A 17,384-nucleotide genomic window follows, 5' to 3' on the forward strand; every position below is an offset into this window, starting at 1 on the left:
ATGGTCCCTAAAGACACCTCCCAGCCCCACATATGGTCCCTAAAGGCTCCTCCCAGCCCCATATATGGTCCCTAAAGGCTCCTCCCAGCCCCATATATGGTCCCTAAAGGCTCCTCCCAGCCCCATATATGGTCCCTAAAGGCTCCTCCCAGCCCCATATATGGTCCCTAAAGATGCCTCTCAGCCCCATATATGGTCCCTAAAGACCCCTCCCAGCCCCATATATGGTCCCTAAAGATGCCTCTCACCCATATATGGTCCCTAAAGACGCCTCTCAGCCCCATATATGGTCCCTAAAGGCTCCTCCCAGCCCCATATATGGTCCCTAAAAGCTCCTCCGAGCCCCATATATGGTCCCTAAAGGCTCCTCCCACCTCCATATATGGTCCCTAAAGGCTCCTCCCAACCCCATATATGGTCCCTAAAGTCCCCTCTCAGCCCCATAAGCCCCTCCAGCCCCATATAATGTCCTCATAGACACCTCCCAGCCCCATGAGCCCATCCCAGCCCCATAGAGGGTCCCTATAAACCCCTCCCACCCCCATATAAGGTCTCTATAGGCACCTCCCACCTCCATATAGGGTGCCTATAAGCCCCTTTGGGGCCCATTAGCTGCCTGTAGATCCACCTCAGCCCCATAAGCATCCTATATGCCCATCCCAGCCCTATACTGGGCTCTATAGGCCCTTTCCAGCCCCATAAGCTCCCTATAGGTTCACCTCAGCCTCATAGAGGGCCCCTCTCAGCCCCATAAGCTCCATACAAGCCCCTACCAGCCCCACATAGGATCCCTATATACCCTTCCAGCCCCATAAGCACCCTATACCTTCCTTTCAGCCCCACCTAGGGTCCATATAAGCCCCATATAGGGTGCCTAAAAGTCCCTCCGAGCCCCATAAGCTCCCCAAACCCCCATCTAACCCCTATAGAAAGCCCATATAACCCCCTGGCAGCCCCATATAACCCCCTTGCAGCCCCCTATAACCCCCTTGCAGCCCCATATAACCCCCTTGCAGCCCCATATAACCCCCTTGCAGCCCCATATAACCCCCTGGCAGCCCCATATAACCCCCTTGCAGCCCCATATAACCCCCTGGCAGCCCCATATAACCCCCTTGCAGCCCCATATAACCCCCTTGCAGCCCCATATAACCCCCTTGCAGCCCCATATAACCCCCTTTCAGCCCCATATAACCCCCTTGCAGGCCCTTATAACCCCCTTGCAGCCCCATATAACCCCCTTGCAGCCCCCTATAACCCCCTTGCAGCCCCATATAACCCCCTTGCAGCCCCATATAACCCCCTTGCAACCCCATATAACCCCCTTGCAGCCCCATATAACCCCCTTGCAGCCCCATATAACCCCCTTGCAACCCCATATAACCCCCTTGCAGCCCCATATAACCCCCTTGCAGCCCCATATAACCCCCTTGCAACCCCCATATAACCCCCTTGCAGCCCCATATAACCCCCTTGCAGCCCCATATAACCCCCTTGCAACCCCATATAACCCCCTGGCAGCCCCATATAACCCCCTTGCAGCCCCATATAACCCCCTTGCAGCCCCATATAACCCCCTTGCAGCCCCATATAACCCCCTGGCAGCCCCATATAACCCCCTTGCAACCCCATATAACCCCCTTGCAACCCCATATAACCCCCTTGCAGCCCCATATAAGCCCCCTTGCAGCCCCATATAACCCCCTTGCAACCCCATATAACCCCCTTGCAACCCCATATAACCCCCTTGCAGCTCCCCCTTGCAGCCCCATATAAGCCCCCTTGCAGCCCCATATAACCCCCTTGCAACCCCATATAACCCCCTTGCAACCCCATATAACCCCCTTGCAGCCCCATATAACCCCCTTGCAACCCATATAACCCCCTTGCAGCCCCATATAACCCCCTTGCAACCCCATATAACCCCCTTGCAACCCCATATAACCCCCTTGCAGCCCCATATAACCCCCTTGCAGCCCCATATACCCCCTTGCAACCCCATATAACCCCCTTGCAGCCCCATATAACCCCCTTGCAGCCCCATATAACCCCCTTGCAGCCCCACATAACCCCCTTGCAGCCCATATAGCCCCCTTGCAGCCCATATACCCCCTGCAGCCCCATATAACCCCCTTGCAGCCCCATATAACCCCCTTGCAACCCCATATAACCCCCTTGCAGCCCCATATACCCCCTTGCAGCCCCATATAACCCCCTTGCAACCCCATATAACCCCCTTGCAGCCCCATATAACCCCCTTGCAACCCATATAACCCCCTTGCAGCCCCATATAACCCCCTTGCAGCCCCATATAACCCCCTTGCAGCCCCATATAACCCCCTGGCAGCCCCATATAACCCCCTTGCAACCCCATATAACCCCCTTGCAGCCCCATATAGCCCCCTTGCAACCCCATATAACCCCCTGGCAGCCCCATATAACCCCCTTGCAGCCCCATATAACCCCCTTGCAGCCCCATATAACCCCCTTGCAACCCCATATAACCCCCTTGCAGCCCCATATAACCCCCTTTCAGCCCCATATAACCCCCTGCAGCCCCATATAACCCCCTTGCAGCCCCATATAACCCCCTTGCAGCCCCATATACCCCATGCAACCCCATATAACCCCCTTGCAGCCCCATATAACCCCTTGCAGCCCCATATAACCCCCTGGCAGCCCCATATAACCCCCTTGCAGCCCCATATAACCCCCTTGCAGCCCCATATAACCCCCTTGCAACCCCATATAACCCCCTGGCAGACCCATATAACCCCTTGCAGCCCCATATAACCCCCTTGCAACCCCATATAACCCCCTGGCAGCCCCACATAACCCCCTTGCAGCCCCATATAACCCCCTTGCAGCCCCATATAACCCCCTTGCAGCCCCATATAACCCCCTGGCAGCCCCATATAACCCCCTTGCAACCCCATATAACCCCCTTGCAACCCCATATAACCCCCTTGCAGCCCCATATAACCCCCTTGCAGCCCCATATAACCCCCTTGCAACCCCATATAACCCCCTTGCAGCCCCATATAACCCCTTGCAGCCCCATATAACCCCCTTGCAGCCCCACATAACCCCTTGCAACCCCATATAACCCCCTTGCACCCCATATAACCCCCTTGCAGCCCCATATAACCCCCTTGCAACCCCATATAACCCCCTTGCAGCCCCATATAACCCCCTTGCATCCCTATATAACCCCCTTGCATCCCAATATAACCCCTGGCAACCCCATATAACCCCCTTGCAACCCCATATAACCCCCTTGCAACCCCATATAACCCCCCTTGCATCCCAATATAACCCCTGGCAACCCCATATAACCCCCTTGCAGCCCATAATAACCCCCTTGCATCCCTATATAACCCCCTTGCATCCCAATATAACCCCCTGGCAACCCCATATAACCCCCTTGCAGCCCCATATAACCCCCTTGCAACCCCATATAACCCCCTTGCAGCCCCATATACCCCATGCAACCCCATATAACCCCCTTGCAGCCCCATATAACCCCCTTGCAACCCCATATAACCCCCTTGCAGCCCCATATAACACCCTTGCAACCCCATATAACCCCCTTGCAGCCCCATATAACCCCCTTGCAGCCCCATATAACCCCCTGGCAGCCCCATATAACCCCCTTGCAGCCCCATATAACCCCCTTGCAGCCCTTATATAACCCCCTTGCAGCCCCATATACCCCCATGCAACCCCATATAACCCCCTTGCAGCCCCATATAACCCCCTTGCAACCCCATATAACCCCCTTGCAACCCCATATAACACCCTTGCAACCCCATATAACCCCTGGCAGCCCATATAACCCCCTTGCAACCCCATATAACCCCCTGGCAGCCCCATATAACCCCCTTGCAGCCCCATATAACCCCCTGGCAGCCCCATATAACCCCCTTGCAGCCCCACATAACCCCCTTGCAACCCCATATAACCCCCTGGCAGCCCCATATAACCCCCTTGCAGCCCCATATAACCCCCTTGCAGCCCTATATAACCCCCTTGCAGCCCCATATACCCCCATGCAACCCCATATAACCCCCTTGCAGCCCCATATAACCCCCTTGCAACCCCATATAACCCCCTTGCAACCCCATATAACACCCTTGCAACCCCATATAACCCCCTTGCAGCCCCATATAACCCCCTGGCAGCCCCATATAACCCCCTTGCAGCCCCATATAACCCCCTTGCAGCCCCATATAAGCCCCTTGCAGCCCCATATAACCCCCTTGCAGCCCCATATAAGCCCCCTATAGGTCTCACCTTGGCTATAGGGACGTTGTCCTGGCCTGGCTTGAACTGGGCCCTATTGCAGAGGGCGATGATGCGGCTCAGCATGGTCCAGGTCTCTGAGGACTGGTCGAAAGCTCTGCCCTGGGGTGGTGGGGCAGGAGGGATGAGGGCACCATAGGGGTGTATAGGGGCCATATATGGGGCTGGGAGAGGTGGTTATGGACCTTATCGCCCATAACGACCTATAGGGATGGAAGGGACCCATAATGACCCATAGGGATGGAAGGGACCCATCATGACCTATAGGGATGGAAGGGACCCATAATGACCTATAGGGATGGAAGGGACCCATAATGACCTATAGGGATGGAAGGGACCCATAATGACCCATAGGGATGGAAGGGACCCATCATGACCTATAGGGATGGAAGGGACCCATAATGACCTATAGGGATGGAAGGGACCCATAATGACCTATAGGGATGGAAGGGACCCATCATGACCTATAGGGATGGAAGGGACCCATCATGACCTATAGGGATGGAAGGGACCCATCATGACCTATAGGGATGGAAGGGACCCATAATGACCTATAGGGATGGAAGGGACCCATCATGACCTATAGGGATGGAAGGGACCCATCATGACCTATAGGGATGGAAGGGACCCATCATGACCCATAGGGATGGAAGGGACCCATCATGACCTATAGGGATGGTAGGGACCCATAATGACCTATAGGGATGGAAGGGACCCATAATGACTATAGGGATGGAAGGGACCCATCATGACCTATAGGGATGGAAGGGACCCATCATGACCTATAGGGATGGAAGGGACCCATCATGACCTATAGGGATGGAAGGGACCCATAATGACCTATAGGGATGGAAGGGACCCATCATGACCTATAGGGATGGAAGGGACCCATCATGACCTATAGGGATGGAAGGGACCCATCATGACCCATAGGGATGGAAGGGACCCATCATGACCTATAGGGATGGAAGGGACCCATCATGACCTATAGGGATGGAAGGGACCCATCATGACCTATAGGGATGGAAGGGACCCATCATGACCCATAGGGATGGAAGGGACCCATAATGACCTATAGGGATGGAAGGGACCCATAATGACCTATAGGGATGGAAGGGACCCATAATGACCTATAGGGATGGAAGGGACCCATAATGACCTATAGGGATGGAAGGGACCCATAATGACCCAGAGGGATGGAAGGGACCCATAATGACCTATAGGGATGGAAGGGACCCATAATGACCTATAGGGATGGAAGGGACCCATCATGACCTATAGGGATGGAAGGGACCCATCATGACCTATAGGGATGGAAGGGACCCATAATGACCTATAGGGATGGAAGGGACCCATAACGACCTATAGTAATGGAAGGGACCCATAATGACCTATAGGGATGGAAGGGACCCATCATGACCTATAGGGATGGAAGGGACCCATAATGACCTATAGGGATGGAAGGGACCCATAACGACCTATAGTAATGGAAGGGACCCATAATGACCTATAGGGATGGAAGGGACCCATCATGACCTATAGGGATGGAAGGGACCCATCATGACCTATAGGGATGGAAGGGACCCATCATGACCTATAGGGATGGAAGGGACCCATAATGACTCAGAGGGATGGAAGGGACCCATAATGACCTATAGGGATGGAAGGGACCCATAATGACCTATAGGGATGGAAGGGACCCATAATGACCTATAGGGATGGAAGGGACCCATAATGACCTATAGGGATGGAAGGGACCCATAATGACCCAGAGGGATGGAAGGGACCCATAATGACCTATAGGGATGGAAGGGACCCATAATGACCCATAGGGATGGAAGGCACCCATAACGACCCATAGTGATGGAAGTCACCCATAACGACCCACAGTGATGGAAGGCACCCATAACGACCCATAGTGATGGAAGGCACCCATAACGACCCCTAGTGATGGAAGGCACCCATAACGACCCATAGTGATGGAAGGCACCCATAACGACCCATAGTGATGGAAGGGACCCATAACGACCCATAGTGATGGAAGGGACCCATAATGACCCCTAGTGATGGAAGGCACCCATAACGACCCATAGTGATGGAAGGCACCCATAACGACCCACAGTGATGGAAGGCACCCATAACGACCCACAGTGATGGAAGGCACCCATAATGACCCATAGTGATGGAAGGCACCCATAACGACCCCTAGTGATGGAAGGCACCCATAACGACCCCTAGTGATGGAAGGCACCCATAACGACCCATAGTGATGGAAGGCACCCATAATGACCCCTAGTGATGGAAGGCACCCATAACGACCCATAGTGATGGAAGGCACCCATAACGACCCATAGTGATGGAAGGCACCCATAATGACCCATAGTGATGGAAGGCACCCATAACGACCCACAGTGATGGAAGGCACCCATAACGACCCATAGTGATGGAAGGCACCCATAACGACCCATAGTGATGGAAGGCACCCATAATGACCCATAGTGATGGAAGGCACCCATAACGACCCATAGTGATGGAAGGCACCCATAACGACCCATAGTGATGGAAGGCACCCATAACGACCCATAGTGATGGAAGGCACCCATAATGACCCATAGTGATGGAAGGCACCCATAACGACCCATAGTGATGGAAGGCACCCATAATGACCCATAGTGATGGAAGGCACCCATAACGACCCCTAGTGATGGAAGGCACCCATAACGACCCACAGTGATGGAAGGCACCCATAACGACCCATAGTGATGGAAGGCACCCATAACGACCCCCTAGTGATGGAAGGCACCCATAACGACCCCTAGTGATGATAAGGACCCCTCATGCCCCCCAACGCACCGGATTGGTCCTCGGTGGTGTCGGCGGTGTGGATGTGGTTGTCGAACCAGAGGTGGGCCACGGTCATGCGGTTCTGGGTGAGGGTCCCCGGTCTTGTCGGAGCAGATGGTGGACGTGGAGCCCAAGGTCTCCACCGCCTCCAGGTTCTTCACCACGCAGTTCTTGCGCGCCAGGCGCTTGGCCGTCAATGAGAGGCACACCTGGGGGTCAGGAGGGCCCATAGGGACCTTAAGGACTTCCATAGGACCCATGGGATGGGATGGGATCCATAGGGACATCAAGAGACCCGTATGAGCTCCATGGGTCCGTCAAGACCTTAAGGACTCCGATAGGACCCATGGGATGGGATGGGACCCATGGGGACATGAAGACCTTAAGGACTCCCATAGGACCCCATGGGATGGGATGGGATCCATGGGGACATCAAGAGACCCATATGAGCTCCATGGGTCCATCAAGACCTTAAGGACTCCCATAGGACCCATGGGATGGCATGGGATCCATGGGGACATCAAGAGACCCATATGAGCTCCATGGGTCCATCAAGACCTTAAGGACTCCCATAGGACCCATGGGATGGGATGGGACCTATGGGGACCTATGGACCCATCAAGAGACCATAAGGACTCCCATAGGACCCATGGGATGGGACCCATGGGTCCATGAAGACTTTGAACTTGATGGGACCAATGGACTTGATGGGACCCAAAGGACTTAATGGGACCCAAAGGACTTAATGGGACCCAAAGGACTTAATGGGACCCAATGGACTTGATGGGACCTAAAGCGACTTGATGGGACCTAAAGGGACTTGATGGGTCCCTATGGACTTGATGGGACCCAATGGACTTAATGGAACCCAATGGACTTGATGGGACCCAAAGGGACTTGATGGAACCCAATGGACTTGATGGGACCCAAAGGGACTTGATGGGACTCAATGGACTTGATGGGACCCAATGGACTTAATGGAACCCAATGGACTTGATGGGACCCAATGGACTTGATGGGACCCAAAGGGACTTGATGGGACCCAATGGACTTGATGGAACCCAATGGACTTGATGGGACCCAAAGGGCCTTGATGGGACTCAATGGACTTGATGGGACCCAATGGACTTGATGGGACCCAATGGACTTGATTGGACCAAAGGGACTTGATGGGACTCAATGGACTTGATGGAACCCAATGGACTTGATGGGACCCAATGGACTTGATGGGACCCAAAGGGACTTGATGGGACCCAAAGGGACTTGATGGGACCCAATGGACTTGGATGGGCCCCAAAGGGACTTGATGGAACCCAATGGACTTGATGGAACCCAAAGGGACTTGATGGGACCCAATGGACTTAATGGAACCCAATGGACTTGATGGGACCCAAAGGGCCTTGATGGGACCCAATGGACTTAATGGAACCCAATGGACTTGATGGGACCCAAAGGGACTTGATGGGACCCAATGGACTTAATGGAACCCAATGGACTTGATGGGACCCAAAGGACTCGATGGGACCCAATGGACTTGATGGGACCCAAAGGGACTTGATGGGACCCAAGGGACTTGATGGGAGGTCCACGTTACCGTGACGGTGGCCAGCAGCCCCTCGGGCACGTAGGCCACCACGATGGCCATGAAGAAGACCATGGCGCGCAGGAAGGGGTAGCCGATGACCATGGCCACCACGAAGAAGGTGGCCCCGAAGAAGATGGCGAGGCCGGCGATGATGTCCACAAAGTGCTCGATCTCGATGGCTATGGGGGTCTTCTCGTTCTCCACCCCCGAGGCCAGGCTGGCGATGCGGCCAATGATGGTCCGGTCCCCGGTGTTGATCACCAGACCCATGGCCGTGCCTTGTAGGAAGAGGGGAGGGGAGATGGGATGGGGTTGGTGGGGTCTAATGGGGGGTCTAATGGGGTTGGTGGGGTCTATTGGGGGGTCTAATGGGGTTGGTGGGGTCTAATGGGGTTGGTGGGGTCTAATGGGGGTGATGGGGGTCTAATGGGGGTGGTGGGGTCTAATGGGGGTGATGGGGGTCTAATGGGGGTGGTGGGGTCTAATGGGATTGATGGGGTCTAATGGGGCTTGGTGGGGTTGGTGGGGTCTAATGGGGGTGGTGGGGTCTAATGGGGGGTCTAATGGGGTTGGTGGGGTCTAATGGGGAGTCTAATGGGGTTGGTGGGATCTAATAGGGGTGGTGGGGATCTAATGGGGTTGGTGGGGTCTAATGGGGGTGGTGGGGTCTAATGGGGCTTGGTGGGGTCTAATGGGGGGTCTAATGGGGTTAGTGGGGTCTAATGGGGTTGGTGGGTTTTAATGGGGTTGGTGGGGTCTATTGGGGGGTCTATTGGGGGGTCTAATGGGGGGTCTAATGGGGTTGGTGGGGTCTAATAGGTGTGGTGGGGATCTAATGGGGTTTTTGGGGTCTAATAGGGGTGGTGGGGATCTAATGGGGTTGGTGGGGTCTAATGGGGGTGGTGGGGATCTAATGGGATTGGTGGGGTCTAATGGGGTTGATAGGGTCTAATGGGGCTTGGTGAGAGGTGATGGGGTTTGTGGGGTCTAATGGGGGTGGTGGGGTCTAATGGGGGTGGTGGGGTCTAATGAGGGGTCTAATGGGGTTGGTGGGGTCTATTGGGGGGTCTAATGGGGTTGGTGGGGTCTAATGGGGTTGGTGGGGTCTAATGGGGGTGATGGGGGTCTAATGGGGGTGGTGGGGTCTAATGGGATTGATGGGGTCTAATGGGGCTTGGTGGGGTTGGTGGGGTCTAATGGGGGTGGTGGGGTCTAATGGGGGGTCTAATGGGGTTGGTGGGGTCTAATGGGGGGTCTAATGGGGTTGGTGGGATCTAATAGGGGTGGTGGGGATCTAATGGGGTTGGTGGGGTCTAATGGGGGTGGTGGGGTCTAATGGGCATGGTGGGGTCTAATGGGAGTGGTGGGGTCTAATGGGGGGTCTAATGGAGTTAGTGGGGTCTAATGGGGTTGGTGGGGTCTAATGGGGGTGGTGGGGTCTAATGGGGGTGGTGGGGTCTAATGGGGGGTCTAATGGGGTTGGTGGGGTCTAATGGGGTTGGTGGGGTCTAATGGGGGTGGTGGGGTCTAATGGGGTTGGTGGGGTCTAATGGGGTTGGTGGGGTCTAATGGGGGTGATGGGGGTCTAATGTGGTTGGTGGGGTCTAATGTGGTTGGTGGGGTCTAATGGGCGTGGTGGGGATCTAATGGGGGGTCTAATGGAGTTAGTGGGGTCTAATGGGGTTGGTGGGGTCTAATGGGGGGTCTAATGGGGTTGGTGGGGTCTAATGGGGGTGATGGGGGTCTAATGGGGGTGGTGGGTTCTAATGGGGTTGGTGGGACCTAAAGGGGGTTGATGGTCTCTAAAGGTCAAGGTAGGATCTAAAGGGATCTGGTGGAACCTAAAGATCTTGGTGGGACCCACAGGTGATGTTGGGCCCCATAGGTCATGGTGACACCCATAGATCACGGTGGCACCCATAGATAACCGTGGCACCCATAGGTCATGGTGACACCCATAGGTGCTGGTAGCACCCATAGTTTATGGTGGTACTTATAGATCATGGTGGCACCCATAGGTCATGGTGGCACCCATAGGTGCTGGCAGCATCATAGCTCATGGTGGCACCCATAGATCATGGTAGCACCCACACATGCTCGTGGCACCCATAGGTGCTGGTAGCACCCATAGGTGCTGTTGGGACCCACCTTCCAAGCACATGGTGGAGAAGAAGGCGATGTTCCGGGTCTCCAGGGGGGACTCATGGGTGCACTCGGGTGACCGCGTCTGAGGCTCCGACTCGCCGGTCAGGGATGAGTTGTCCACCTGGAGATGATGGGGATGGAGGCCTCAGCCCCATGGAGGTGGACCAGGGACCTGTCTCTATCCATCCCATCTCCATCCATCCCATCTCCATCCATCTCCATCCATCTCCATCCATCCCATCTCCATCCATCTCCACCCATCCCATCTCCACTCTCCATCCATCTCCATCCATCCCATCTCCATCCATCCATCCATCTCCATCCATCCCATCCCATCTCCATCCATCCATCCATCCACCATCCATCTCCATCCATCTCCATCCATCCCATCTCCATCCCATCTCCACCCATCCCATCTCCATCCATCCATCTCCATCCATCTACATCCATCCCATCTCCATCCATCTCCATCCATCTCCATCCATCCCATCTCCATCTATCCATCTCCATCCATCTCCATCCATCCCATCTCCATCCATCTCCATCCATCCATCTCCATCCATCCATCTCCATCCATCTCCATCCATCCATCTCCATCCATCTCCATCCATCCCATCTCCATCCATCCATCTCCATCCATCTCCATCCATCTCCATCCATCCCCATCCATCTCCATCCATCTCCATCCATCTCCATCCATCCATCTCCATCCATCCCCATCCATCTCCATCCATCTCCATCCATCTCCATCCATCTCCATCCATCCCCATCCATCTCCATCCATCTCCATCCATCTCCATCCATCTCCATCCATCTCCATCCATCCATCTCCATCCATCCCATCTCCATCCATCCCATCCATCTCCATCCATCTCCATCCATCTCCATCCATCCCATCTCCATCCATCTCCATCCCATCTCCATCCATCTCCATCCATCTCCATCCATCTCCATCCATCTCCATCCATCCCATCTCCATCCATCTCCATCCATCTCCATCCATCTCCATCCATCTCCATCCATCTCCATCCATCTCCATCCATCCCCACCCCACCCCACGCCACCCCACGGCACCTTGCAGCCCTGGGCCGAGATGATGCGGATGTCGGCCGGGACGCGGTCCCCCCCCTTGATCTCCACCAGGTCCCCAACCACCAGCTCGTTGGCGTTCACCTGGACCTTCTCCCCCTCTCGGATCACCGTGGCTTGCTGCAGGGGACAGCAGGGACCATGAGATCCATGGGGGGGGCATAGGGGGAAGGGGAGGTCCCTATGGGGTCTATGGGGTGAAGGAGAGGTCCATATGGGGTCTATGGGGTGAAGGAGAGGTCCATATGGGGTCTATAGGGTGAAGGGGAGGTCTACATGGGGTCTATGGGGTGAAGGAGAGGTCCATATGGGGTCTATAGGGTGAAGGAGAGGTCCATATGGGGTCTATAGGGTGAAGGAGAGGTCCATATGGGGTCTATAGGGTGAAGGAGAGGTCCATATGGGGTCTATAGGGTGAAGGGGAGGTCTATATGGGGTCTATAGGGTGAAGGTGAGGTCTATATGGGGTCTATAGGGTGAAGGGGAGGTCCATATGGGTTCTCGATGATGTCCCTATGGGGTTCTCCATGATGGAGATGATGTCCCTATGGGTTCTCAATGATGTCCCTATGGGTTCTCCATGATGGACATGATGTCCCTATGGGTTCTCCATGATGGGCATAACGTCCCTATGGGTTCTGCATGATGTCCCTATGGGTTCTCCATGATGGACATGATGTCCCTATGGGTTCTCCATGATGTCCCTATGGGTTCTCCATGATGGAGATGATGTCCCTATGGGTTCTGCATGATGTCCCTATGGGTTCTCCATGATGGAGATGATGTCCCTATGGGTTCTCCATGATGTCCCTATGGGTTCTCCATGATGGAGATGATGTCCCTATGGGTTCTCCATGATGTCCCTATGGGTTCTCCATGATGGACATGATGTCCCTATGGGTTCTCCATGATGAAGATGATGTCCCTATGGGTTCTCAATGATGTCCCTATGGGTTCTCCATGATGTCACTATGGGTTCTCCATGATGTCCCTATGGGTTCTCCATGATGACCATGATGTCCCTATGGGGTTCTCCATGATGGAGATGATGTCCCTATGGGTTCTGCATGATGTCCCTATGGGTTCTCCATGATGTCCCTATGGGTTCTCCATGATGTTCCTATGGGTTCTCCATGATGACCATGCTGTCCCTGTCCCCCCCCCTCACCTGAGGCACCAGGTTCTTGAAGCTGGCGATGATGTTGGTGCTCTTGAACTCCTGGTAGTAACCGAAGCACCCGGTGACCACCACGACGGCGATGAGGGCGATGGCCAAGTAGAGCTATGGGGCGAAGAGCGCATTGAGGTCAACCCCACGGCGGTTCTTCTCCCCCATTGGGTTCTAGAAGTGTACGTGTGGGGTTCCAACCCCCCCCCACATCCCCACATCCCCACCGTGGTCTTCACCCCACAAGGAACCCAACCTACGTTGTCGGAGCTGCCGCGGTCGCCTTCGCCCTCTTGCACCCCATAAGCGATGAGGCAAATGGCGGCCGCCACCCACATGAGGCACTGGAGACCCCCCGCCAGTTGACGCCCAAACTTGACGCATTCCGGGGTGCCCCGAGGGGGGCGGAGCTCGTTGGGACCGTCCCGAAGGAGCCTCTCGGCCGCTACGGCCTCCATAAGGCCCTGGTTGGGGGGCGAGGGGGGGAAAAGGGGGGGATGGGGGGGGTGGGGGGAATGGGGGCAATGGGGCAATGGGGGGAATGGGGCAATGGGGGCAATGGGGGGAATGGGGGGAATGGGGGAATGGGGCAATGGGGGGAATGGGAGAATAGGGGGAATGGGGGGAATGGGGGAATGGGGGGAATGGGGGGAATGGGGGAATGGGGGCAATGGGGGTAATGGGGGTAATGGGGGAATGGGGGGAATGGGGGGAATGGGGGGAATGGGGCAATGGGGGCAATGGGGGAATGGGGGGAATGGGGCAATGGGGCAATGGGGGGAATGGGGGTAATGGGGGCAATGAGGGGAACAGGGGGAATAGGGGGAATGGGGGTGATGGGGCAATGGGGGTAAGGGGGGTAAGGGGGTAATGGGGTTAATGGGGCAATGAGGGGAATGGGGGAATGGGGTAAGGGGGGCAATGGGAGTAATGGGGAAATGGGGGCAATGAAGTTAATGGGGGTAATGGGGCAATGGGGGAATGGGGGGAATGGGGGGAATGGGGGCAATGGGGCAATGTGGGTAAGGGGGTAATTGGGGGAATAGGGGGAATGGGGGTAATGGGAGTAATGGGGGCAAGGGGGCAATGGGGTAATGGGGGTTATGGGGGTCATAGGGGGAAGGGGGGGATTAGGGGGAATGGGGTCAGTGAGGTTCTATGTGGGTCAATGGGGATCTACGGGGGTCAATGGCGATCAATGGGGATCAATAGGGATCTATGGGGGTCAATGGGGATCTATGGGGGTCAATGGGGATCTATGGGTTTCAATGGGGATCAATAGGGATCTATGGGGGTCAATGGGGGTCAATGGGGATCAATGGGTTTTCAATGGGGATCAATAGGGATCTATGGGGGTCAATGGGTGTCAGTGGGGATAAATGGGTGTCAACGGGGATCAATGGTGGTCATTGGGGATATATGGGGATCTGTGGGGTTCAATGGGGTTCAATGGGGGTCAATGGGTGTCAGTGGGCATCAATGGGGGTCAATGGGGTTCAATGGGGTTCAATGGGGTTCTATGGGGGTCAATGGGGTTCTATGGGTGTCAGTGGGGTTCAATGGGGGTCAATGGGGTTCTATGGGGTTCAATGGGGTCAATGGGTGTCAATGGGGTTCAATGGGGTCAATGGGTGTCAATGGGGTTCAATGGGGTCAATGGGGTTCTATGGGGCTCTATGGGGTTCTATGGGGTTCTATGGGGTTCAATGGTTTCAATGGTGTTCAATGGTGTTCTATGGGGTTCTATGGGGTTCAATGGTTTCAATGGTGTTCAATGGTGTTCTATGGGGTTCTATGGGGTTCTATGGGGTTCAATGGTTTCAATGGTGTTCAATGGTGTTCTATGGGGTTCTATGGGGTTCTATGGGGTTCAATGGTTTCAATGGTGTTCAATGGTGTTCTATGGGGTTCTATGGGGTTCTATGGGGTTCAATGGTTTCAATGGTGTTCAATGGGTTTCTATGGGGTTCTATGGGGTTCTATGGTTTCAATGGTGTTCAATGGTGTTCTATGGGGTTCTATGGGGTTCAATGGTTTCAATGGTGTTCAATGGGTTTCTATGGGGTTCTATGGGGTTCTATGGTTTCAATGATGTTCAATGGGGTTCTATGGGGTTCTATGGGGTTCTATGGGGTTCTATGGGGTTCTATGGGTTTCTATGGGTTTCTATGGGGTTCTGTGGGGTTCTATGGTTTCAATGGTGTTCAATGGGGTTCTATGGGGTTCTATGGGGTTCAATGAGGTCAGTGGTGTTCTATGGGGTTCAATGGGGTTCTATGGGGTTCTATGGGTTTCTATGGGTTTCTATGGGGTTCAATGGGGTTCAATGGTTTCAATGGTGTTCAATGGTGTTCTATGGGTTTCTATGGGGTTCTATGGGGTTCAATGGTTTCAATGGTGTTCAATGGTGTTCTATGGGGTTCTATGGGGTTCTATGGGGTTCAATGGTGTTCTATGGGTTTCTATGGGGTTCTGTGGGGTTCTATGGGGTCAATGGGCTCACCTTGGTGACACTGGTGCTGTATTTGCTCTCCAGGTCGTTGGTGTCCAGCTTGTGGTCATCCTGGGGGCAGCGACCCCTGACCTCTGACCTCCCAGTCCCTCCCAGTCCCTCCCAGTATGGACCTCCCAGTGCCCCCCCATTGGCTCCCATTGAGCTCCCAGTGCCCCCATTGGCTCCCATTGAGCTCCCAGTGCCCCCATTGGCTCCCAGTGCCCCCATTGACTCCCATTGAGCTCCCAGTGCCCCATTGACTCCCATTGAGCTCCCAGTGCCCCATTGACTCCCATTGAGCTCCCAGTGCCCCCATTAGCTTCCATTGAGCTCCCAGTGCCCCCCCATTGGCTCCCATTGAGCTCTCAGTGCCCTCCCATTGGCTCCCATTGAGCTCCCAGTGCCCCATTGACTCCCATTGAGCTCCCAGTGCCCCCATTAGCTTCCATTGAGCTCCCAGTGCCCCCCCATTGGCTCCCATTGAGCTCTCAGTGCCCCCCCATTGGCTTCCATTGAGCTCTCAGTGCCCCCCCATTGGCTCCCATTGAGCTCCCAGTGCTCTCATTGGCTCCCATTGAGCTCCCAGTGCCCCCATTGGCTTCCATTGAGTTCCCAGTGCCCCCATTGGCTCCCATTGAGCTCCCAGTGCCCCCCCATTGGCTCCCACTGAGCTCCCAGTGCCCCCATTGGCTCCCATTGAGCTCCCAGTGCTCTCATTGGCTCCCATTGAGTTCCCAGTGCCCCCATTGGCTCCCATTGAGCTCCCAGTGCCCCCATTGGCTCCCATTGAGCTCCCAGTGCCCCCATTGGCTCCCATTGAGCTCCCAGTGCCCCCCATTGGCTCCCACTGAGCTCCCAGTGCCCCCATTGGCTCCCACTGAGCTCCCAGTGCCCCCATTGGCTCCCATTGAGCTCCCAGTGCCCCATTGACTCCCATTGAGCTCCCAGTGCCCCCATTAGCTTCCATTGAGCTCCCAGTGCCCCCCCATTGGCTCCCATTGAGCTCCCAGTGCCCCCATTGGCTCCCATTGAGCTCCCAGTGCTCTCATTGGCTCCCATTGAGTTCCCAGTGCCCCCATTGGCTCCCATTGAGCTCCCAGTGCCCCCCCATTGGCTCCCAGTGCCCCCATTGGCTCCCATTGAGCTCCCAGTGCCCCCATTGGCTCCCAGTGCCCCCATTGGCTCCCATTGAGCTCCCAGTGCCCCCCCATTGGCTCCAATTGAGCTCCCAGTGCCCCCATTGGCTCCCATTGAGCTCCCAGTTCCCCCATTGGCTCCCAGTGCCCCCATTGGCTCCCATTGAGCTCCCAGTGCCCCCATTGGCTCCCAGTGCCCCCATTGGCTCCCATTGAGCTCCCAGTGCCCCCATTGGCTCCCAGTGCCCCCATTGGCTCCCAGTGCCCTCCTACCACGTCCATTTCCTTCTTCATGTCCTCCAGCTTCTCCTTGCGGTGGCCTCGGCCCTTGCCTTTGGCTGGGGCTTTGCCCCGCGGCCCCATCTCGTAGCTCTAGGGCAGGAGATGACTTCGTCATCGTCATCGTTATCGGCATCCATCATCATCATCATCATCGTCATCGTCATCATCATCCATCATCATCATCATCATCATCGTCGTCAACGTCATCATCATCCATCATCGTCATCGTCATAGTCATCGTCATCGTCATCATCATCGTCATCGTCGTCATCGTCATCGTCATCGTCATCGTCATCGTCATCGTCATCATCATCATTGTCATCGTCATCATAATCCATC

The 17,384-nt window shown here is 55.1% G+C and overlaps 1 protein-coding gene across 1 annotated transcript in view; it reads right to left on the minus strand.

Moving 5' to 3' along the window:
- The window catches only part of ATP4A (ATPase H+/K+ transporting subunit alpha), a 50,915-nt gene extending 33,757 nt beyond the window's left edge, over nucleotides 1-17,158 (minus strand). Inside the window, 10 exon segments of the mRNA XM_061444196.1 lie at nucleotides 4,294-4,399; nucleotides 7,152-7,243; nucleotides 7,245-7,355; nucleotides 8,741-9,009; nucleotides 10,880-10,997; nucleotides 11,951-12,085; nucleotides 13,134-13,247; nucleotides 13,394-13,597; nucleotides 15,637-15,696; nucleotides 17,037-17,158. Of these exon segments, the coding sequence (XP_061300180.1) occupies nucleotides 4,294-4,399; nucleotides 7,152-7,243; nucleotides 7,245-7,355; nucleotides 8,741-9,009; nucleotides 10,880-10,997; nucleotides 11,951-12,085; nucleotides 13,134-13,247; nucleotides 13,394-13,597; nucleotides 15,637-15,696; nucleotides 17,037-17,126 (1,299 nt within the window). The 5' untranslated portion in view covers nucleotides 17,127-17,158.
- Nucleotides 17,159-17,384: the final 226 nt, after the last annotated feature.

The sequence above is a fragment of the Pezoporus flaviventris genome, unplaced genomic scaffold, assembly GCF_033815535.1.
Source record: "Pezoporus flaviventris isolate CSIRO_AGI_PZ_B2104156 unplaced genomic scaffold, CSIRO_AGI_Pfla_v1 ptg000725l, whole genome shotgun sequence".
Taxonomy (NCBI): domain Eukaryota; kingdom Metazoa; phylum Chordata; class Aves; order Psittaciformes; family Psittacidae; genus Pezoporus; species Pezoporus flaviventris.